This window comes from Oncorhynchus tshawytscha, linkage group LG23 (assembly GCF_018296145.1).
Source record: "Oncorhynchus tshawytscha isolate Ot180627B linkage group LG23, Otsh_v2.0, whole genome shotgun sequence".
In the NCBI taxonomy this organism is placed as follows: Eukaryota; Metazoa; Chordata; class Actinopteri; order Salmoniformes; family Salmonidae; genus Oncorhynchus; species Oncorhynchus tshawytscha.
Window position 1 is genome coordinate 16,791,081 of NC_056451.1, and position 25,331 is coordinate 16,816,411.

General features: G+C 43.8%; 1 protein-coding gene across 41 annotated transcripts in view; it reads left to right on the top strand.

Annotated features, from left to right (window-relative positions):
* The window catches only part of LOC112222529 (regulating synaptic membrane exocytosis protein 2-like), a 223,015-nt gene extending 197,684 nt beyond the window's left edge, over positions 1–25,331 (top strand). For 38 of the 41 annotated variants that reach the window (XM_042304750.1, XM_042304741.1, XM_042304747.1 and 35 more), the window contains 5 exons: positions 21,518–21,659; positions 21,865–21,977; positions 22,148–22,249; positions 24,056–24,195; positions 24,313–25,331. In XM_042304750.1, the coding sequence (XP_042160684.1) occupies positions 21,518–21,659; positions 21,865–21,977; positions 22,148–22,249; positions 24,056–24,195; positions 24,313–24,510 (695 nt within the window). In that variant the 3' untranslated portion in view covers positions 24,511–25,331. Of the gene's footprint in view, positions 1–17,144; positions 17,604–21,517; positions 21,660–21,864; positions 21,978–22,147; positions 22,250–24,055; positions 24,196–24,312 lie in introns of those variants that run through there. The other 3 variants (XM_042304783.1, XM_042304785.1, XM_042304742.1) reach the window with 3 other exon arrangements.

The following is a 25,331-nucleotide window of genomic DNA, read 5'->3' on the forward strand; positions in this document are numbered from 1 at the left end:
AGGAGTATCAGACCACTGCTAATCTACCAAGACCTGGCCGTCCCTCTAAACTTTCAGCTCATACAAGGAGAAGACTGATCAGAGATGCAGCCAAGAGGCCCATGATCACTCTGGATGAACTGCAGAGATCTACAGCTGAGGTGGGAGACTCTGTCCATAGGACAACAATCAGTCGTATATTGCACAAATCTGGCCTTTATGGAAGAGTGGCAAGAAGAACGCCATTTCTTCAAGATATCCATAAAAAGTGTTGTTTAAAGTGTGCCACAAGCCACCTGGGAGACACACCAAACATGTGGAAGAAGGTGCTCTGGTCAGATGAAACCAAAATCGAACTTTTTGGCAACAATGCAAAACGTTATGTTTGGCGTAAAAGCAACACAGCTCATCACCCTGAACACAACATCCCCACTGTCAAACGTGGTGGCAGCATCATGGTTTGGGCCTGCTTTTCTTCAGCAGGGACAGGGAAGATGGTTAAAATTGATGGGAAGATGGATGGAGCCAAATACAGGACCATTCTGGAAGAAAACCTGATGGAGTCTGCAAAAGACCTGAGACTGGGACGGAGATTTGTCTTCCAACAAGACAATGATCCAAAACATAAAGCAAAATCTACAATGGAATGGTTAAAAAATAAACATATCCAGGTGTTAGAATGGCCAAGTCAAAGTCCAGACCTGAATCCAATCGAGAATCTGTGGAAAGAACTGAAAACTGCTGTTCAAAAATGCTCTCCATCCAACCTCACTGAGCTCGAGCTGTTTTGCAAGGAGGAATGGGAAAAAGATTTCAGTCTCTCGATGTGCAAAACAGATAGAGACATACCCCAAGCGACTTACAGCTGTAATCGCAGCAAAAGGTGGCGCAACAGAGTATTAACTTAAGGGGGCTGAATAATTTTGCACGCCCAATTTTTCAGTTTTTGATTTGTTAAAAACTTTTGAAATATCCAATAAATGTCGTTCCACTTCATGATTGTGTCCCACTTGTGGTTGATTCTTCACAAAAAAATACAGTTTTATATCTTTATGTTTGAAGCCTGAAATGTGGCAAAAGGTCGCAAAGTTCAAGGGGGCCGAATACTTTCGCAAGGCACTGTATATACACTGCTCAAAAAATAAAGGGAACACTAAAATAACACATCCTAGATCTGAATGAATGAAATATTCTTATTAAATACTTTTTTCTTTACATAGTTGAATGTGCTGACAACAAAATCACACAAAAATTATCAATGGAATTTAAATTTATCAACCCATGGAGGTCTGGATTTGGAGTCACACTCAAAATTAAAGTGGAAAACCACACTACAGGCTGATCCAATTTTGATGTAATGCCCTTAAAACAAGTCAAAATGAGGCTCAGTAGTGTGTGTGGCCTCCACGTGCCTGTATGACCTCCCTACAACGCCTGGGCATGCTCCTGATGAGGTGGCGGATGGTCTCCTGAGGGATCTCCTCCCAGACCTGGACTAAAGCATCCGCCAACTCCTGGACAGTCTGTGGTGCAACGTGGCGTTGGTGGATGGAGCGAGACATGATGTCCCAGATGTTCTCAATTGGATTCAGGTCTGGGGAACGGGCGGGCCAGTCCATAGCATCAATGCCTTGCTCTTGCAGGAACTGTGGACACACTCCAGCCACATGAGGTCTAGCATTGTCTTGCATTAGGAGGAACCCAGGGCCAACCGCACCAGCATATGGTCTCACAAGGGGTCTGAGGATCTCATTTCGGTTCCTAATGGCAGTCAGGCTACCTCTGGGGAGCACATGGAGGGCTGTGAGGCCCCCCAAAGAAATGCCACCCCACACCATGACTGACCCACCGCCAAACCGGTCATGCTGGAGGATGTTGCAGGCAGCAGAACGTTCTCCACAGCGTCTCCAGACTCTGTCACGTCTGTCACATGTGCTCAGTGTGAACCTGCTTTCATCTGTGAAGAGCACAGGGCGCCAGTGGCGAATTTGCCACTCTTGGTGTTCTCTGGCAAATGCCAAACGTCCTCCACGGTGTTGGGCTGTAAGCACAACCCCCACCTGTGGATGTCGGGCCCTCATACCACCCTCATGGAGTCTGTTTCTGACCGTTTGAGCAGACACATGCACATTTGTGGCCTGCTGGAGGTAATTTTGCAGGGCTCTGGCAGTGCTCCTCCTGCTCCTCCTTGCACAAATGCGGAGGTAGCGGTCCTGCTGCTGGGTTGTTGCCCTCCTACGGCCTCCTCCACGTCTCCTGATGTACTGGCCTGTCTCCTGGTAGCGCCTCCAAGGTCTGGACACTACGCTGACAGACACAGCAAACCTTCTTGCCACAGCTCGCATTGATGTGTCACCCTGGATGAGCTGCACTACCTGAGCCACTTGTGTGGGTTGTAGACTCCGTCTCATGCTACCACGAGAGTGGAAGCACCGCCAGCATTCAAAAGTGACCAAAACATCAGCCAGGAAGCATAGGAACTGAGATGTGGTCTGTGGTCACCACCTGCAGAACCACTCCTTTATTGGGGTTGTCTTGCTAATTGCCTATAATTTCCACCTGTTGTCTATTCCATTTGCACAAAAGCATGTGAAATGTATTGTCAATCAGTGTTGCTTCCTAAGTGGACAGTTTGATTTCACAGAAGTGTGATTGACTTGGAGTTACATTGTGTTGTTTAAGTGTTCCCTTTATTTTTTTGATCAGTGTATATATATATACATTGTCATGTTTTTTGCTGAAAAATACACACACACACACACACACATCCCCTTTCAGCTCGAATCTTAAGAGCATATCAATATTTCACTCAATGCTTTTAGGTGCATCAGCGTGAGTGTGTCCGTCTCTCAAATCTTTGTCTTGGTTCTGAACCAACCAATGGATTGAGATTCTGCCATGTGGTCCCCCTGCGATGCACTCTCTCTCTTTGGCCTACTTTGTTGTTGCTTTACCCAGAGGCACTGGCCACCGACTTGAGGGGCGCATTCAAAGGATGGAAGCCATGTGGATGGGATAGGAGCAGTTTGGCCTCACAGAGGTGTGTCTGACTGACTGACAGACGTACAGGGGTTGTTCCCAAGTGGGCATCAAGAGGTCACGTGCAAACAAACACACACACGCACACACACTTTGTTCCTTTCATTCTTTTATCTAAGACGATGGTATTTGTTCTTACTTAAAATAGCTCAGTGTAACAGATATAAAGTTCTCACGTGTTGATCTTTGGATATTTCTGCTGAAGGGACTCTTTTACTGTACCAGGCATGTAATGTATTGACCTTGTTATTCGCTATTCTGCCGTGTTAATTCAAGGTTACCGTAAGGTTGAGTTATCATATCATATGAACATTTTGGTGTAATTAATCTTGTTGTGATAGTTGCTTCATAGGGCTGAGGTTTTTCTCTGTGTGTGTGTATGTGCATGCACTTGTATGTGTGTGTGTGCGTGCGCTTGTGTGTGTGTGTGTACACATGTGGGCATGTGTGCGTGTATGTGTCAGCGTGGCGTTACTCATAACCAAGCTGAAACGGAGTTGATTTATAACGTTTGATTCTTTCACACCTCGTTCAGCAGTTTAGTAATTACACTCTAGCCTCGGTAGAGAAGAATCTAAATCCCTATACATCCTCCTCCCCAGATCTGCCTCAGCAGAAAAAAACACACTTTAGTGCCTCAAATTCTGCAAGCCATTGGAAAATTGTTGCTGTGTCTATTGCCTTATGCAGTGTTTCAAATGTACTGATATTGTAACTAATAATATGTGATGTGTTCAAATAGGACAGGTAGGGTAATAAACATGATGTCCTAAACTTCCCCAATCTGTCATATTTACTATCTCAGCATCTTTCTAGGCAAGTTGTCATAAAACGTGCTGATGAGGATAGTGTCGGCAGTTACAGAATTGCATTGCCGTCTTGTGATCTCAACAACACTTGATTAATATGCATCCTGGCCCAGAAACATCTGCATGTTCCTATTGTACTTTCTAAAGGTCATGTGTGAGAGCAAAATTTCAAGACTATGTTATAATGCTGTAATTGCATCAAATAGTTGTTTTATGCAACAGAATATAAGGTTCTTATAACTCTATTGTGTCTGTGTGAACTGAAAGTGGGCCTCTGGGAGATTTAACACTGACAGGAGATTTACGATGTCTTGGGTGATACCGCATTCCAGAGCATGAGTTAATGTTTCTGTACTGGGTACCAGGGGGAGATGGCTCCAATATAGATTTGCTGGGCAAGGCCCTGGTCTCTACACAATGAGGACAGTTTTACAGCAGATGCTGTCAGCTGTGAATTATAAGTATCTTTCATACAAATCTTAACCTTGTGACCCATTCCATACATCTGTTGTTTGTCATGTAGGCTGAAGGAGGATGGACTTTGCTATAAAATGCTGTGGCTCAAACCAGCTGGTTGAGTTCTTAGTGATCACTTATAGAGGTGACTACCGACCAGCTCCATTACTCCTCTAATTAAATTATAAAGTTTGATTGTTTTGAAGAAATCTAAAAGTCTCTCCTTTTGATTACAATAATTCCACCACACAGGTCAGACTGTAAGACATGTATGATTGACCTAGTCCTTATTGTCTTGCAGCACAAATAGTGAGTATTGTCCCAAGCCCTCCCTGGGTTGTCTCTCTATGCTGTTCTTTTAACACTCTGAGTCCTGATAAAGTCTGTCTGGGAAGTAGCAGAGCCGGTCTCCAGTCTGAACTTACTGATGGCTTACTTGGTGTTCAGCCAGAGCTGCCATGCCGGAGATGTTATATCTCATTCTGTTGGAAAAGCATTAGAGAGAAAGAGACACACAGATGTAGTCCAATATGCATTGTGTACATACCAGCCTCACCACTTATAGATTGGAACGTCGATAATGTGCTCTACTGTCCCTCAACTAAGTGTCTGTTCTAGGCTGTAAAATAGCTGAATTTTGAGCTTCTAGAGTCCAGAGGAGGGTAATTCATCTTCTCCTAATCTGGGCTCCAGTCTCTCACACACATGCACACACACACGCGCACACACACGCATGCGTGTGCGCACACACACACACACACACACACACCACCACCACTTTTTAGAGCTGGTTCCTAATTCATCTCAGAGGAGGCCAGACACATAGTGTTGGATGATGCATGGAGCACCACTTCTCCCAGGTAGCCTACACTACACTGAGGCTGCTGCTAGAATGACTGCCGCTATAACGACTGCCGCTATAACGACTGCCGCTATAACGACTGCCGCTATATCGACTGCCATGATACGACTGCTCTGATAACGACTGCTCTGATAACGACTGCCACTATAATGACTGCTCCGATAACGATTGCTGCTATAACGACTGCTGCTATAACGACTGCTATGATAACAACTGCTGCTATAACGACGGCCGCTATAACGACGGCCGCTATAACGACTGCCGCTATAACGACTGCCGCGATAACGACTGATGCTATTAACGACTGCTGCTATAACGACTGCTGCTATAACGACTGCTCTGATAACGACTGCCGCGATAACGACTGCCGCTATAACGACTGCTCTGATAATGACTGCTGCTATAACGACTGCTCTGATAACTACTGCTGCTATAACGACTGCTTTGATAATGACTGCTGCGATAACGACTGCTCCGATAACGACTGCCGCTATAACGACTGCCGCTATAACGACTGCCGCTATAACGACTGCCGCTATAACGACCGCCGCTATAACGACTGCTATGATACGACTGCTGCTATAACGACTGCCGCTATAACGACTGCCCTGATGACGACTGCTGCTATAACGACTGCTCTGATAACGACTGCTCTAATAACGACTGCTCTGATAACGACTGCCGCTATAATGACTGCCGCTATAACGACTGCTCCGATAACGATTGCTGCTATAACGACTGCTGCTATAACGACTGCTATGATAACAACTGCTGCTATAACGACGGCCGCTATAACGACTGCCGCTATAATGACTGCTGCTATAATGACTGCTGCTATAACGACTGCCGCTATAACGACTGCTCCGATAACGACTGATGCTATAACGACTGCTCTGATAACGACTGCTGCTATAACGACTGCCGCTATAACAACTGCTGATAACAACTGCTGCTATAACGACTGCCGCTATAACAACTGCTGATAACAACTGCTGCTATAACGACTGCTATAACGCTACCTCATGCTCTCTTTGTCCTCCCTTTCTCCCCCCCTCTCTCTCTCTCATCACAAATGTGGGGCACTGGTTAGTACTGAATTATCTGTAGGACAGTACATCTGTCATGACCAAGCTGGAGTTTATATCCACTCTGAAATGTTTCAATTTTACTAATCACACTTCACAATTTCATTGTGGACTGATTTCTGATGTAGTTCACAGACACTGACTGGATAATGCATTTTTTTCCAGTTAGAGAGGGGCTTGTCAAGCAATGAGGAAAGAACCACAGTGACAACTGTTACTAACCCAAGGAGACAGAGCAATTTGAGTCAAACCTTTACTTTTATGGCACTGGAGTTAAAGGAAATATTCACCCATTTTGAATGTTGTATTGTATTTGTGCATCTCTGAGTGATCTATCGATTCCCGGGGTCATTAAATGTTTTCATGTGATGCAAAACGGGTCATACCGGCTGTAATTCTGCCTGCTTGAACAGTGAATATTTCGGCTATATGAAAACGTGAAATGACCCCAGGAATCGATAGAACATCAGTCAGAGATGCACAAATACAATATAAGATTCAAAATGGATGAATCTTTCCTTTAACTTGTCTTATAAGTTAACTCTATCTTATTCTCATCGTTCTGAATCTGCAGTTTTGCATTTCTACAAAGAATTTCTTCAAAGAAAGGTTTGTATCAGGATCAATGTTGATGTACCGAACATCTTTCAGAGTGATTATTCACAAGGCAGTGATTGTCTTATTGACATTATTTTTTAATGAATAACTTAATGTTGTCTAATGGCACATGGTACAACAGATGCTTCATGTGCTTTGTGTTGTCCATGATGTTAACTAATGTCCTTGTTTTGCCTTTTTTGTCACAAATACATGATGGCTTTTGTTTTGAATCAATAAAAACCAAGTTAGACACGATAATGGAGCAATAGTTACAGAAACACAAGACGGCCAAACAAACTGTTTTGAGCAAGCAGAGTAGGACACGTGTGAGTGAGCTGACTGGGACACCTGTCTTTTGGCTCACATCTGTCCCGTGCCCGTCCATGTCTACCGAACCAACGTGGGCACTTTTATTATGGGTCTCTGTCTCGATCATGTTCTTCCGTCAGTACATTACAGTACATCTCTTCTTGGTTAAGTGGTGCTACTTAACACTCTTTGCGGTTGTCAGGATGACTCCGTTGATTGGAGTTAGGGTGCTGGCAACACTGGGGGTCATGTTCACCGTGTAGGGAACACTAGCAATACGTTGCGAAATGAAAACAAACTGTTCTCAGTGTTGGACAGACAGTACCTCTCCATTTTGGACGGTTGGGTTTTGGGGTATTCTGGCATGGGTACATATAATGCTTGATGTACAAGGAACTGCCCAATGAAACGGAAACGCCAACATAAAGTGTCTTAATAGGGAGAATGGGGGTGTGCTTGGCTTCCTTTTCCTGTATCCCACGATCATCTTAATAGGGCGTTGGGCCAGCATGTGCCAGAACAGCACCTAGCACCTCTACTCATTTGGTGTTTTGTTGATGGTGGTGGAAAACACTGTCTTAGAAGCCACTCCAGAATATCCCATAAGTATTCAATTGGGTTGAGATCTGGTCACTGAGATGACCATCAAAATCAAATCAAATGTTATTTGTCACATGCGCCTAATACAACAGGTATGTCTAATACAACAGGTATGCGCCTAATACAACCTTACAGTGAAATGCTTACTTACAACCCTTAACCAACAATACAGTTAAGAAAAAATAAGTGTTAAAGGTTTTACTAAATGAACTGAAGTAAAGAATAAATAAATACAAATAAAAATGAAAAAAATAAGAAAATAGAAAAATAAATCACTAAAGAGCAACAATAAAATAACAGTAACGAGGCTATATACAGGGGGTACCTGTAGAGAGTCAAAGTGCGGGGGCACAGGTCAGTCGAGGTAGCTCACCTCAGATTAGACAGAGTTTTTCTTCAATGAGTCGGAGGGGAGGGATAAACTATAGACACCCGACCAGGCCCAGATACCTGTCATTCGCTGGAGAAGGACACTGAGATTTCGCGGAAAAAGATCAGGGAGCCTTGTGATGATCAGACGACAAGTGGCTAATCTGCCTTTGCCTTCCGTCCTGCTAGCTAACATTCAATCACTGGAAAATAAATGGGACAAACTGAAGGCGCGTGTATCCTACCAACGGGACATTAAAAACTGTAATATCTTATGTTTCACCGAGTCATGGCTGAACGACGACATTAAGAATATACAGCTGGCGGGTTATACACTCTATTGGCAGGATAGAACAGCAGCCTCTGGTAAGACACGGGGCGGGGGCCTATGCATATACTGTATGTAAACAACAGCTGGTGCACGATATCTAAGGAAGTTTCGAGGTTTTGCTCGCCTGAGGTAGAGTATCTCATAGACTGGGTAGCCATTTGGTTAGCTGTTCAGCAGTCTCGCGGCTTGTGGGTAGTAACTTCTTATGGCTTAGATCCCGCTAACGGGATCAATATGACAACAGCCAGTGAAAGTGCAGGGCGCCAAATTCAAAACAACAGAAATCTCATAATTAAAATTCCTCAAACACACAAGTATTTTACACCATTGTAAAGATAAACTTGTTGTTAATCCCACCCCAGTGTCTAATTTCAAGAAGGCTTTACGACGAAAGCACACCAAACGATTATGTTAGGTCTGCACCTAGTCACAGAAAAACACAGCCATTTTTCCAGCCACAAAAAGAGTCACAGAGTCACAAAAAGCAGAAATCGAGATACAATTAATCACTAACCTTTGATGATCTTCATCAGAAGACACTCATAGGACTTCATGTTACACAATGCATGTATGTTTTGTTCAATAAAGTTCAAATTTATATCCACAAATCTCAGTTTTCATTGGCGCGTTACATTCAGTAATGTTTTGCTTCCAAAACATCTGGTGATTTTGCAGAGAGCCACATCAATTTACAGAAATACTCATCATAAATGTTGATGAAAATACAAGTGTTATGCTTGGAACTTTAGATAAACTTCTCCTTAATGCAACCGCTGTGTCAGATTTCAAAAAAGCTTTACCGAAAAAGCACCTCATGCAATAATCTGAGAACAGCGCTCAGACAACAAAACAAGCCATACAGATATCCGCCATGTTGAGGAGTCAACAGAAGTCAGAAATAGCATTATAAATATTCACTTACCTTTGATGATCTTCATCAGAATGCACTCCCAGTTCCACAATAAATGTTTGATTTGTTCGATAAAGTCCATAATATATGTCCAAATACCTTCTTTTTGTTTGCGCGTTTAGTACACAATCCAAACTCACGAGGCGCGGGCAAGTCCAGGCAAAAGTTCAGACGAAAGGTCATATTACAGTTCGTAGAAACATGTCAAACGAAGTATAGAATCAATCTTTAGAATGTTTTTATCATAAATCTTCAATAATGTTCCAACCGGATAATTAATTTGTCTGTAGAAATGTGATGGAACACAGCTAACTCTCACGTGAGCGCGCTTGATCAGCTCATGGCACTCTGCCAGACCCCTGACTCAATCAGCTCTCATTCCCACCTCCTTCACTGTAGAAGCCTGAAACAAGGTTCTAAAGACTGTTGACATCTAGTGGAAGCCTTAGGAAGTGCAATATGACCCCATAGACACTGTATATTCGATAGGCAATTACTTGAAAAACTACTAACCTCAGATTTCCCACTTCCTGGTTGGATTTTTTCTCAGGTTTTTGCCTGCCATATGAGTTCTGTTATACTCACAGACATCATTCAAACAGTTTTATAAACGTCCGAGTGTTTTCTATCCAAATCTGCTAATAATATGCATATATTAGCAACTGGGCCTGAGTAGCAGGCAGTTTACTCTGGGCAACTTATTCATCCAAGCTACTCAATACTGCCCCCAGCCATAATTAAGAATCCGTTTGGACCTTTTTTTTTGTAGTTTGTTGGTGATGTGGACAACCTGCTCCACTACAGCCCTGTCAATAAGAATGGTGTGTGCTCGGCCCTCCTTTTCCTGTAGTCTACGATCAACTCCTTTGTCTTGATCACGTTGAGGGAGAAGTTATGAGCCTGGCACCACATTGCAAGGTCTCTGACCTCCTCCCTATAGGCTGTCTCATCGTTGTCGGTGATCACTGTTGTGTTGTCTGAAAAAGTAATGATGGTGTTGGAGTCATGCTTGGCCACGCAGTCATGGGTGAACAGGGAGTACAGGAGGGGACTAAGTACACACCCCTAAGGGGTCCGAGTGTTGAGGATCAGCGTGGCAGATGTGTTGTTACCTACCCTTACCACCTGGGGGCGGCCCGTCAGGAAGTCCAGGATCCAGTTGTGATGAGGTTTGAGGGCACTATGGTGTTGAACGCTGAGCTGTAGTCAATGAATAGCATTCTCACGTATGTGTTCCTTTTGTCCAGGTGTGAAAGGGCAGTGTGAAGCGCAATAGAGATTGTGTCATCTGTGCATCTGTTGGGGCGGTATGCAAATTGGAGTTGGTCTAGGGTTTCTGGGATAATGGTGTTGATGTGAGCCATGATCAGCCTTTCAAAGCACTTCATGACTACAGACGTGTGCTACAGGTCGGTAGTTATTTAGGCAGGTTACCTTGTTGTTCTTGGGCACAGGGACTATGGTGGTCTGCTTGAAACATGTAGGTATTACAGACTCGGTCAGGGAGAGGTTGAAAATGTCAGTGAAGACACTTGCCAGTTGGTCTGTGCATGCTTTTAATTTTTTTATTTGACCTTTATTTACCTAGGCAAGTCAGTTAAGAAAAAAAATTGTATTTTCATTGATGGCCTAGGAACACAGTCGGTTTACTGCCTTGTTCAGTGGCAGAACTACAGATTTTTTTACTTTTCAGCTCGGGGATTCGATCTTGCAACCTTCCGGTTACTAGTCCAATGCTCTGACCACTAGACTTCCTGCTGCTTTGAGTACGCGTCCTGGTAATCCACCTGGTCACCTCGCTGACCAAGACCCTTCTCCCCTGATTGCTCAGTTTGGCCGGTCTGCCATTTCTAGGAAGGGTCTTAGTGGTTCCAAACTTCTTCCATTTAAGAATGATGGAGGCCACTGTGTTCTTGGGGACCTTCAATGATGCAGACACTTTTTGATACCCTTCCCCAGACCTGTGCCTCGACACAATCCCGTCTTGAAGCTCTACGGACAATTCCTTCAACCTCATGGCTTGGTTTTTGCTCTGACATGCACTGTCAACTGTGGGACCTTATATAGACAGGTGTGTGCCTTTCCAAATCATATCCAATCAAATTAATTTACCACAGGTGGACTCCAATCAAGTTGTAGAAACCGCTCAAGGATGATCAATGGAAATAGGATGCACCTGAGCTCAATTGTTTCGAGTTGCATAGCAAAGGGTCCGAATACCTTTTAATTTTAATACATTTGCAAAATTTCTAAAAACCTGTTTTCACTTTGTCATTATGGGGTATTGTGTGTAGATTGCAGAATATTTTTATTTATTGCATTTTAGAATAAGGCTGTAACATAACAAAATGTAGAAAAAGTCAAGGGGTCTGAATACTTTCCGTCTGCATTAAATGTATCCCTTATTTACTCATGTGTTTCCATTATTTTGTCAGTTACCTGTAAGTGTTATTGTTAACTAGAAGTTGCTTTGGATAAAGGTATCTGCTAAATGACTATTAAAATAATGACTAGTAAGGTTTTCCCCAGTTGCCTCACTCACTCCCTAAGCTGTGTGGTCTTTTCCGGTTTCTTTCTGCTGTTGACTGTGATGCCATTTGTTAATAGGTCACCTCGTTACAACATCCAGGTTACCTTTATAGTGCACAACTTTTCACCAGGGCCCATAGCTCTGGTCAAAACTACTGCAATACATAGGGAATAGGGTGCCATTGAATCATAGAAAAGGGATGATCCATCCATTAAGCAGCTTTACCATTGGCCTATCAGCTTACATAACATAACACTGTTGTTTTTTTGGTAAACGTCTCATCCACCGACAGCCTGTTAGTCTGTCAGCTTGGAACGTGACTCACCTCACACCCCTTCCCCTAGCATATGGCTCCTGTGTCACCAAGTCAGCTCCTCTCCGACCACAGACTCACTGCCCACAGACAGACATTCAACACAGCTGTGCTAAACATACACTTCCCCTATCACTCACTCACTCACTCACCACGGTTTTAACCATTACTAAAGATATGTTCTGTTTCTGTTCTTGACTGCTTGACTGTCCTCCCACTCTTTGTTCCAATGTGTAATAATACTGTTTTTCAATGAGGAAGAGCTATGAGCAATCTGTCAAAATGTATTATTTGATGTCTATATCCTCTTAGTCACCAACAGTTGCGTTTTTGAATGTCCTATTCGTTCTGGGAAGTTTTCTTTTTAACTAGTATTTTGTTTAATGATGACATCCATGATATTGCCTTCACAGGCCACATGTCACTCAAACAAAACAGTTTTGTTTTCATTGGTATGATGTATGATATTTTGCATCATAACACTACTGATGCATATGTATACTGTATTAGAGAGTGGAACGTGAAACGTGATTGCAAATTGTATTATAGATGATTATCTTGACTCTGAAAGCCATCCCACGGCTGTCATAACATCTCTCTCTCATTCTCTCGTTTTCTCTCTCTCTCACCATCTCTCCCTCTCTGTCTGTCAGTGTATTCACACCACTGAGTACAGGTAGTCACTGTGCGGCTGCTGTCTCTATACAGCTCAGTGTGTTCCTACTTCACCTTACCTTGTGTGTCCACCTCCACACATGTCACACTTTCCTCACAAACTGATGGTGTGAACTACATACGGTAAGCTCTGTGTGTCTGCGTGCGTAACGGGTGGTTTGTTGAAAACACTTGTGTGACCTTGCCTGAGACCTGAAGGATTCCGTTGGTTCCTGGAAACAACACGTAGGGCTAATGTGTGTTATTGACTAGGGCTCAATGTCAGTCTTAATGTAGCTTTGACAAGTATCCAAACCATAACTCACTTTTACACTCTCTTCTTCCCAGAAATCTGCCTCTTTTGGTTTCCTCGGCGTCAGTGGACTTTCCATCCTGTAGTTCCTCTGACTGTTACTGTAAAGTTTGCCTGACCTCTGTGAAATGGAATGAGCTGTTGGATCAAACTGAGATACTGACGCCTCACATCTCCATACCTTCCCCCCCACCCTATATGTATATCATGTGATCTAATCTGATGTGACTTGAAACAATACAAAACGACATAATATCCGTTCTCCCTTAACTGCCTGTTCAGGGGCAGAATGACAGATATGTACCTTGTCAGCTTGGGGATTTGAACTTGCAACCTTTCGGTTACTAGTCCAACGCTCTAACCACTAGGCTACCCTGCCGCCCCATTATAGCCCTAGCTGTATGGTCTGAGGGCTGCTGTTGTGCTGGTCTGTATGACGGTGGTTGACTGGGCATTGGAGAGAGAGGAAACAGAAGGGACAGGACAGGACAGCTCCATTAGGCTGTGTTTACACTCTGCAGGCTGACTGGTTCTGTTTCTCTGTCTAACGCTCGGCGCAATCAATCACACATGTTTTCTTCCCCAAAGACCGACCAGTCTTTGATGTCTTTATGTTGCTGCTCACCACCCGCATCACTTCTCACATTTCATCACATTTTGCCCCGGACTTGCTGTTATCATCTGATGAGTAGCATTCTTGGGATTCCCGTCGTGTGAGGTGCTATTATTTTCCCGACTATCTGTCGTCTTTTTGCTGTTTTGATCGTAATAAAACACATATCTCTGTCTGTGAAGCAATGACTAATACATCTTAAAAACTATTGTACACGTTGTTGGCAAAGAGCCAAAGATGTTGAGGCGGTCATTGCCGTACAGTCTTATAGGGTAGAAGGTCTATGGACTTCCAGACCACGGTCAGAATGCATATTGAAAGTGTTTCAGGTGCGCTTGATTTGAAGTGTGCAATATATCATTGGTTCCATTGTACCAGGGAAACTAAATCAAACGAAGACCAAGTATTTGAAAGTATTTCACATATTTTCTGTATTTGACCCAAGTCTGTGGGCATCTACTTTATGCCCATAGACCTCTACTGTAGACTAATTGATCAGTGATGCTTTAATGCTCTGTTTCCTTAGGATAGTGATGGACAGAGAACTGATTACAGAAATGAAGATAATGTAAAGCACAGTTCATTTCTTCACCAGCTGTCATATAAAAGAGTTGAAATGACCTTCTATGCTTTATACTAATGGCCGACTTTTACCTTGCTGCATTAATTAATATGAATTACTTCAATAGAGAGACCTTTTCTTACTCATGTGCAGTATATTTCACAATTAAGGAGATTTCAGCCCCTGGCTTTCATTTATTTATTTTTTGTCCTCTGAAAGAAGTGTGAAGTGGACTCTATTTGTGGACACCAGATCTACACAGACAGACATGTGGGAAATAAACCAGCTGGCTATGTAATCAACCTCATTTTCTTCAGACGAGTCTGTGCATTGTATTCAACACCTTGGTCATTGGTCTTTACGTCATCTCTTGGGACTGATCCTTGGTTGGGTGGAAGGTGGAGGGTTGGCTACGCCGAAGGTGCTAATGTTGTGGCACACGGCACCTGCACAACGTGTTGTTTTCGTTGAACGCCAATCACAACGTGTTGTTGCCAATCACAGTCACCTGGTCAGTGAGACACGTACCATTCCACTTCCCAGAACATCTGGACCATTCCTCTGAATCTTTCACATCCTTTACAGTAGCTCGGGGTTGTTATGGTAATGTTGCATGTACGTTGCTAGGTAAAGACAAATATTAAAGCTGTGTATCTGTATACTGTAGATATTTTTTCCACACTAAGACCTTGTTTGTGGGTTACTTATAATGTATATATATCAGCTCCAATCTGATGCATCTCTTACAATCTGCCACTCCGGTGAATATTTTCAGACCTGTCATAATCCCCATATCAACCTCATGGTTGAAGGATTCTTCACAGGGAAGAATAAGTGTCCTTAGAGGGATCGTCTGATGTGCTGTAGTCGTCTACCTCTCTGCAAGTCCTTTACTCTTTGAAACATGTAGAATGTAGTTGGGTATTCTTCGTTCTATAGAACTAATGGAACAAGGAATCAGGAATCAGCCAAGCATTCAGTAGAGTACTAGAGCTCTGAGACCAACAGAACACATCAATCTCTGCCATATCAAGTGACAAGGCTACTTAACAAAACTGCACTTATTGCTATCTGCTGTCTTCTTCCTGTAGTGATGAGTGTGTCACACTCTGGAATGAATAGTCCAGCAATATAAAGATGCACGTACTTTTGGCTTGTTAGTGCGACCTCACTCATTATAATGATCCAATAATTATTGGTGCCCCTCCAAAACATTAAGCCTCTGGCTCCCACAGCCGAATCACCTACCTCAAAGTTAATGGTGTGTCTGATGGTTGTGATACGTAGGAGGAGGTGTTAGCAGGATCCTCATTAATACACAATGAGTTGTATTCTGATTTTAGTGCACTTAAAAATGTAAATGTCTCCCATTAAGAACAATTCAGGATTTAAATGAAAGTCAAATGTTTAGTACGCATATCTCAACTTTCACTCTGGTCGAATCCTTGTCATATTCCAAACTGCTACAGTCAGATGACGCATTAAAATGACCCAATTGGTTCAGGCGGTGTTCTTCTCTTCTGTCTAATTTCCTTCACTTGAGAACATGAGAACATGTCATTCAATGGACAAAAGGGGAAATTGGGCGATTTTGTTTCGTGGAAATAGGTTGCAGTGTTTCTCTTAGTGAGGACTTTTATTCCCAGTGAGGGACTGTAGCCCAGAGGTATGCTATATTTAAAGGAGAGCAGCTCAGTGCTTGTTCAGTAATTGGCCAGTACTGTGTCTATTCTGCCAGTTTCTCTGAGAAAAAGCACAGCAGTTGGTTTTCTGACAAGATAGTTAAAACAGCACAATTTAGCGGTCTGTTGTTTCAGTGCTAACCTGCCTCTACAGATATTTTGGCTCTCTCTCTTCACCAAGCCTGATGTCCTAGATTGTAATGGCATGTGGGAGAGATGCCCTATATTCCAATCTAATTTTACCGTGCTCACAAAGTTTGTGAAGGGTCTTAGGAACCACCTGTGAGATCTGGACTGAAGTAGTTCTGGATGGATGGTCCAAGCTGGTCCAAACACACACACTCCCAGTACTGAAGTGAGCTGTTTAGAGGATATCTGTTGCCTCAGGTTGAAGAGAGAGATGCCAGAGATGGCCATAATGAACTCTGCAGTGTTTATGGTGACTAATTCAAACAGTCCATGTTGTAGTGTTGGTGCTTGAAATGATGTTGAAAGAAGTGATGTTTCAAAGACAAGAATTCGGTTGACAGCCATTTTGTGAGATTCTCTCACAAATGACAATTATTTAACAGACAGTAAATTTGAATTAGCTCTAGTGAATTCTCCTTCGATAATGGCAATAATTTCAGCGCCGCTGTACTGGTGATGCATTAGTATCTAAACAGAGAGTGGGATAGCTGGCTACATGGGGTTTGCTGCAATCTTTGATGGAAAAACACTGAAGAGAACTGCGCTACTGGGGACCATGGGGTGGGAGGGGGATGGAGATCTATCACGTGAACTGTGAGTGACCGGCATGTGGCCAACACCCCCCTCCCCCCTGTGGAATAGCTGTTCAGGGTTGTTTATGCCCCTAATGGCTGGCTGTCACAGGGACCTCTGTGGCTCTGCATTTGTGGGTGCGTCTGTGCATGTGTGCGTGTGTGTGTGTGTGTGTGTGTGTGTGTGTGTGTGTGTGCATCCGTGCGTGTGTGCGAGAGAGGAGCCAGTGAGATTCAGTGAGTTGTATCTCTGGGTAGAGTTCCTTTGCCTGGAGAGGCAGCCGAGGTGCGCCTGAGCAGTGAGCCCTCTGATTGGCGGAGAAGGATGCAGCTTGCCCCCCCCCCCTCTTCTTTTCCCAATTGCGTTAGAAGAGGAGAAGGATGGAGAGGAGCTGAGTAGCAGGCACATAGCACAGAGCACTAACACGGAGCAGAGAAGCAAGCAAGCTCTCTCTCAACCCATTCTCACTCTACGCAGCACAGGGAGACAACACGCAGAGCTACATCAGAGAGCCATTCTGCTACAGTACAGCTCCATAGTCTTCTCTTGAGCTTCAGCGTTCAACCAGTTCTTCAGTTATCCTCTCGTGCACGGTAGAGCTGCCTGGAGACCTGTAACCTCCGCTAGAAGGCCACTTGACTCAGGTGATCAGTTGTTGATCAGTGACCATGGGTAGGCAGGGGCATGATGCCACTGCAGCGGCTGGCGCCCCGGGGTCCGGGATGCGCATGCAGCGTTCCCAGAGCAAGATGAGCCTGTCTGCGTCGTTCGAGGCGCTGGCCAACTACTTCCCCTGCATGAACTCCTTCGACGAGGAGGACGGAGGTAAGACGAGATGGCCCCCTAACCTTGGGACACTGAGGCAGACACACACAGCTGCTGCTGCTGGAGGGAGAGAGGAAGGAGCTGAGGGGGGGGGAAGAGGGAGCAAAGGGATGGGGGGATGGAGAGGGGCAGCGGGAAGAGAGGGAGCAGATGAAGGGGTGGAGAGAGATGGAGCGGGGGATAGAGGAGAGGGAGGGATGGACTGATGGTTGACTGATGACCTGACGGGGGAGAGGGAGCATGGGGAGGCTGGAGGCTGTTGTAGTATTAGCTGAAGTACAGTACTGTGTTGCTGGTGGATGGGCATGCTCAGTGTGTTTTTGGAGAGGCTTCTTTTACTTCAGTAGCTACTTCCCTGTTTGTGTCGTTGGCTACTGCTTTAGTCTGATGTTCTGTTCTGAAACACTGGCAAGCATGCTTGTCTTGTCTCGATTGGAATGAATCATTATTTGTTTTGGTGTGGGCAGTAGAATAGATTTAGATATTGTGTTGACCTCGTCTCCAGTGTCGAGTGTGTGTGTTTATAGTTGTTTTATTTCTGAGTGGGTGTTGAGAATATGTTTGATAATCCAGATAGGATGTTTTCATAAAACTAGGTTAGGGGGATTGTTTTAGCTGTGCTTGTATTAGCTGGGTTAGGGGGATTGTATTAGCTGTGCTTGTATTAGCTGGGTTAGGGGGATTGTATTAGCTGTGCTTGTATTAGCTGGGTTAGGGGGATTGTATTAGCTGTGCTTGTATTAGCTGGGTTAGGGGGATTGTATTAGCTGTGCTTGTATTAGCTGGGTTAGGGGTTAGGGGGATTGTATTAGCTGTGCTTGTATTAGCTGGGTTAGGGGGATTGTATTAGCTGTGCTTGTATTAGCTGGGTTAGGGGGATTGTATTAGCTGTGCTTGTATTAGCTGGGTTAGGGGGATTGTATTAGCTGTGCTTGTATTAGCTGGGTTAGGGGGATTGTATTAGCTGTGCTTGTATTAGCTGGGTTAGGGGGATTGTATTAGCTGTGCTTGTATTAGCTGGGTTAGGGGGATTGTATTAGCTGTGCTTGTATTAGCTGGGTTAGGGGGATTGTATTAGCTGGGTTAGGGGATTGTATTAGCTGGGTTAGGGGGATTGTATTAGCTGTGCTTGTATAAATAGACTTTAATAGACTCTTCTGATTAGTTAATTGTATTAGCTGTGCTTGTATTAGACATGATCCACTGGAATGTTGAGATAGCTGGGTTAGGGGGATTGAAATGTCTCCAGCCCCCTTCATCTCAATAGCTGTGCTTTAGCTGGGTTAGACACTGACTTTAATGTGCTTGTATTAGCTGGAGTTAAAGGTACTTGTATTAGCTCGACCCAATCCTTGTATTCTGGGTTAGACACTGACTTTAATGCTTCCTTACCTGGAGTTAAAGGTTGTATTAGCTGTGCTTGTATTAGCTGGGTTAACACTGATTTTAATGCTTCCTTAGCTGGAGTTAATTAGGTGTGCTTGATTAGCTGGGTTAATTGTCTTAGCTGGCTTGTATTAGACACTGACTTTAATGCTTCCTTACCTGGAGTTAAGCTGTGCTTGTATTAGCTGAGGGGGATTGTATTAGCTGGGTTAGGGGACCCAATACCTCTTCTGGGTAGACACTGACTTTAAATAGACTTCCACCTGGAGTTAAATAATACTAGAAATGTCTCCAGCCCCCTTCATCTCAATCCTCTTTCTGGGTAGACACTGACTTTAATGCTTCCTTACCTGGAGTTAAAGGTACTAGAGTAGTCGACCCAATCCTCTTTCTGGGTAGACACTGACTTTAATGCTTCCTTACCTGGAGTTAAAGGCACTAGAGTAGTCGACCCAATCCTCTTTCTGGGTAGACACTGACTTTAATGCTTCCTTACCTGGAGTTAAAGGCACTAGAGTAGTCGACCCAATCCTCTTTCTGGGTAGACACTGACTTTAATGCTTCCTTACCTGGAGTTAAAGGCACTAGAGTAGTCGACCCAAAATGTGCGTCCAATCAAGTTGCTGTTCACAAACATTTCTTCCTGTACTGATGATGTTTGTAAACAGTCATTTGATTGGACGGAAGTGAAACTGCAGGTGAGTCTTTGATGTGTAGTTTAACATGTTACGTGAAGACAGTATTTAAGAGTATCTTAGGACTCCTGCAGAGAATAGCTCCTCAAATGAAGTTTTTGTTCTAGCATCTAGATGGGCTCTGGGAAAATGCCGTTTCATGATTTTCCCAGAGCCCATAAATCTCTACCACTCCAAAGTGACGCATTTTCATTGAGCAGTGTTTCACGGCTGGGGCTGGATGCACTGCAGCATTTTCTAAATGCTTTACATTTTTTTCTGTCTTTCACAGATCCTTATCTCTTTGCAGAATACATATTTTTCTAGATTGTTTTCCCCTTTAGTGTGATGGGGGGGGGCTCATGGCACATACAGTCTCATCATAATCACACACTTTTATTCAGCATTAGGTATAAACTGCAGTTGGCTGGCCATTAAAAAACGATTTCATAGATTAGCTTCTCCTCCTTTATTAGTATTGCCATCCACAATGACCTCAGATACGTACAGCCATATGCATGCTAACCGCAGTACATACAGTGGCTTTGATTCAGCTGAACGAATGTTCATTGATTCATTCAGCTGATCATTCAGCACATCGCTCATTGATTGTGTTTAGGTGGTTGCTGCATGGCGGGAGCCTGACTGTCACACTGGCAGCTCATTAGATGCCTTTAGACGTCACTGTCAGCGTATCTGAATCCAGTTTGCTTTGTCAGTGCTGAGGAGAGGATGAGGAGGCGGATGTCATTGAATAGCTGAGATGCCAGGGTTCTGGCCTCAGCAGTGAGGGCCTGCCTGAGTAATAAAGGCGTATCTTCCTCTGATTCTAAGAGTCTGTACTTCCTGTGGATGGGAAGACAGGCAGGCAGAGTTAAAACAATAACACTTCTTGAACTCAATACCTCTGCTTCCTGCATTCCTTACTGAGAGACAAGACAGACACATTAGTTCACCTTTTACCATTTGACACTTTTAATTAGTCCACTGTACTCCTTATGCATTTTTGTATTTGAAGGAACTGCCATTTTGTTTCTTTAGTTCTCTGCAAAAAGCCCTGTCATGTGACTTGTGTAGAGCTCTGCAGTGGCTGACTTGTACCAGTACCTGCTCCTACAGTTCCCTGCAGTATATTCCTCTTCTGGCCCTCCTTGGTGGTTTGCAAAGAATGCCATTCAGGCCCCACGCAGCTCAAGCCACTTCCTGGCCATGTGCCCTACGCAGGGCCTGCTGTCACATAGATTGGAGATGTTCAGTGGGTCTAATGGGGGCAGTCAGCTGTCACCTTGTATCAGTTGTGGGAGGCCAGACACGGAATGGTCCTAGGTGAAACAGAGGGATGGAGGGGGGAGAGAGAGAGAGACTCTAAGCTAGAGCAAGAACCCTGCAGAGCAGGCAGCCGGTGCTCTGGCATAGCAGGAAGAGGGATGTACATGGTCTTCTTCTGTTTAGCCTATTCATACACGGACACACATACACATGCACGTATGCACACACAACTGTTTAAAAAAAAAAAATCTTTAGATACTGTAATATGGCACTTGATGTTTAATAAATCTCTTTGCTAAATGATCACATGGAAGTTGCAGTGCCTTGGTAGCACTGAGAATAGAATGCATGATGTGGTTGGTAGAATTGCCATAGAGTGGAAGTGTGATCTTCCTGTTGATGACTTCAATGAGACTTCTCGTGATAAGTGAAAATGCTATGTCTACAATGAACTTACTGTATGTAATTCGAAAGCAAAGCACACACTTGAGAGCAATGTATTGACTATTTCTCCACCCTGCTCTTTCCCTCTCTCTGTCCCTCTCTCTATCTCTTTCTCCCGCTCTGTCCCTCTGTTCTGTCCAGAAGCCGGTGGGAAGAAGCTTCGCAGCACCGTGCAGAGGAGCACAGAGACGGGCTTGGCCGTAGAGATGAGGAGCAGGATGACTCGGCAGGCCAGCAGAGAGTCCACCGACGGCAGCATGAACAGCTACAGCTCCGAGGGAAAGTAAGTGAAGTTTGACGCATACCAATGTGATAATGTACATCCCCTCCAAAAAACTGGGTTTTAGGTCAAATGTAGGTTTGGGGTGCTCATTTGAATTTCCTGTCTTTTTGGGGATCTTGCCAACTCTAAATAAGCAAGTTCAAGCTTTGAGGCCTTCTTCTTTAGTCTCCATAGTTACCAGTGTCATCTCTCCCTTCCGTTCCAGCCTGATCTTCCCTGGTGTGAGACTGTCCTCCGACGCCCAGTTCTCTGACTTCCTGGATGGACTAGGCCCAGCCCAGCTGGTTGGACGACAGACGCTAGCTACACCACCCATGGGTGGGTGGATCAGATTTCTGGAACAATGTTGTGTCAAGAGATTCTGAATGAATTATATATTTGGTTTACGTGTCAAGACGCCTTTAGCGACCCCATCCCATATGGAAAGGATATCTGTATTGTGTGAATGGAGTGTTCACATTGTGTTGGCTGTGGTGTGTGTTGTTCAGGTGACATCCAGATTGGAATCGTGGACAAGAAAGGAGCGCTGGAGGTGGAAGTGATCCGAGCCCGTGGCCTTGTGGGAAAACCAGGTTCCAAGGCACTGCCAGGTAATTTACTACGTGATGTATAATATATTAATATATGCTATTTAGCAGACACATACAGTTGAAGTCGGAAGTTTACCTACACCTTAGCCAAATACATTTAAACTCAATTTTTCACAATTCCTGACATTTAATCCGAGTGAAAATGCCCTGTCTTAGGTCAGTTAGGATCACCACTTTATTTTGTATTAATGTGAAATGTCAGAATAATAGTAAAGATAATTATTTATTTCAGCTTTTATTTCTTTCATCCCATTCCCAGTGGATCAGATGTTTACATACACTCAATTAGTTTTTGGTAGCAATGCCTTTAAATTGTTTAACTCGGGTCAAACATTTCGGGTAGCCTTCCACAATCTTCCCACAATAAGTTGGGTGAATTTTGGCCCATTCCTCCTGACAGAGCTGGTGTAACTGAGTAGGTTTGTAGGCCTCCTTGCCCACACAAATTTTCTATAGGATTGAGGTCAGGGCTTTGTGATGGCCACTCCAATACCTTGACTTTGTTGTCCTTGAGCCATTTTGCCACACCTTTGGAAGTATGCTTGGGGTCATTGTCCATTTGGAAGACCCATTTGCGACCAAGCTTTAACTTCCTGACTGATGTCTTGAGATGTTGCTTCAATATATCCACATCATTTCCCTCCCTCGTGAAGCCATCTATTTTGTGAAGTGCACCAGTCCCTCCTGCAGCAAAGCACACCCACAACATGATGCTGCCACCCGCGTGCTTCCCGGTTGGGATGATTTTCTTCAGCTTGCAAGCTCCCCCCTTTTTCCTCCAAACATAACGACGGTCATTATGGCCAAACAGTTCTATTTTTTTTTTTCATCAGACCAGAGGACATTTCTCAAAAAAGTACGATCTTTGTCCCCATGTGCAGTTGCAAATCGTAGTCTGGCTTTTTTATGGCGGTTTTGAAGCAGTGGCTTCTTCCTTGCTGAGCGGCCTTTCAGGTTATGTCGACATAGGACTCGTTTTACTGTGGATATAGATACTTTTGGACCTGTTTCCTCCAGCATCTTCACAAGATCCTTTGCTGCTGTTCTGGGATTGATTTGCACTTTTCGCACCAAAGTACGTTCATCTCTAGGAGACAGAAGGCGTCTCCTTCCTGAGCGGTATGACTGCTGCATGTTCCCATGGTATTTATATTTCCGTACTATTGTTTGTACAGATGAACGTGGTACCTTCAGGCGTTTGGAAATTGCTCCCAAGGATGAACCAGACTTGTGGAGGTCTACAATTTATTTTCTGAGGTCTTGCCTGATTTCTTTTGATTTTCCCATAATGTCAAGCAAAGAGGCACTAAGTTTGAAGGTAGACCTTGAAATACATCCACAGGTACACCTCCAATTGACTCAAATGATGCCAATTAACCTATCAAAAGCTTCTGGAATTTTCCAAGCTGTTTAAAGACACAGTCAACTTAGTGTATGTAAAGTTCTGACCCACTGAAATTGTGATACAGTGAATTATAAGTGAAATAATCTGTCTGTAAACAATTGTTGGAAAAATTACTTGTGTTATACACAAAGCAGATGTCCTAACCGACTTGCCAAAACTAGTTTAACAAGAAATTTGTGGAGTGGTTGAAAAAGTATTTTTAATGACTTAAACCTAAGCTACTTACAGTACCGCGGGTACATACATTTTTTGTATCCTGTATTTGAGTGGAATAGAATAGAACCCACAGCCCCAAACCTCATGCTAGTACAAACTGGTCACTACGGTAACCAGCGCTTGAACCAATTGACAATGCTGCCAATAGTATTGTAACTATTCTGTCTCTCTCTCTCTCTTCATAGCACCATATGTAAAGGTGTATCTTTTGGAAAACGGAGCCTGCATAGCCAAAAAGAAAACAAAAGTAGCAAGAAAAACCTTGGACCCCCTTTACCAGCAGCAACTGCCTTTCGAAGAGGCTCCTGGAGGGAAGGTTCTACAGGTAAACTATGTTCTACAAGGCCTTGATAAATACTTCACAGTTCACACATACTTTCTAAACAAATGCAGGCCTCTAACATATTATAATAACATGTCTAATAAACCCTCTTCTCCACAGATCATCGTATGGGGAGACTACGGACGCATGGACCATAAATCCTTTATGGGAGCAGTTCAGATACTTTTAGATGAGCTGGACCTGTCTAACATGGTGATTGGCTGGTTCAAGCTCTTTCCTCCTTCCTCATTGGTGGACCCTACCTTGGCCCCCTTGACAAGAAGAGCTTCCCAAACGTCATTGGATAGCCGGTCATAGCAGTGTGTGGACTGATAGCATTGTTGTAGCAGCAGCACCCAGTGTTGAGGTTAAACAAGCTGCGACAGACCGGTCACGCCCCCCGGTTACACTGCATGCTTGATGTTGTGTCTTCTGAGCCTGTTTCTAGGGGTGCAAACGTGATCCTGTGTTTTGAGCAAAATGTCGCACACATTGTGCGTAGCGAGCGTCGCTCCCTCGGCCGGGTCGGAGCGCCAGCTCAGATTGGAAGGCCGTAACGGACTCCTTAGCACCAGGAATTGTCTCTAAATCGAGCGATTCCAGGTTTTCATCCAATCTTAAGCCATGGGGGTCGAAACTGGGAACCCGCTCGATGAGTTCTACAGAAGCCCTTTTCGAATGAAAAATACATGTTTTAGTTTTTAATTAATTATTTTGTTTTTTGTTTGTATTATTGTCGATTTACTTGTATACCTGAAGGGGTGACTGACAGTGTTGTCCTGTCCAGAAGCTTGGTCACGCCACGCCAACAGAACTAGCTAGATATGTAAATGGAACTATGAGGATCATTGCAATAGGAGAGGTGGGGTGTCCCAACTAAAGCTCAAACTCTGAATATGAGGCCCTATATAAATACCTATAGGTAGTAGATCACACCAGAGAGACAATACTAAAGTTACTAAAGGCAATACAGAAGTGGCTACTGTACTATCGACACTCCAGAATCTATTGATCAGAACCCACAACAAGACTAACTTTTATGACCTAACATTATTATTTCTCTGTTGATATATTGTATGAAATTTAAATGAAGATTTAAAAAAAAAAAAAATGTAATGATTTTTTTGCATGGACAAAAA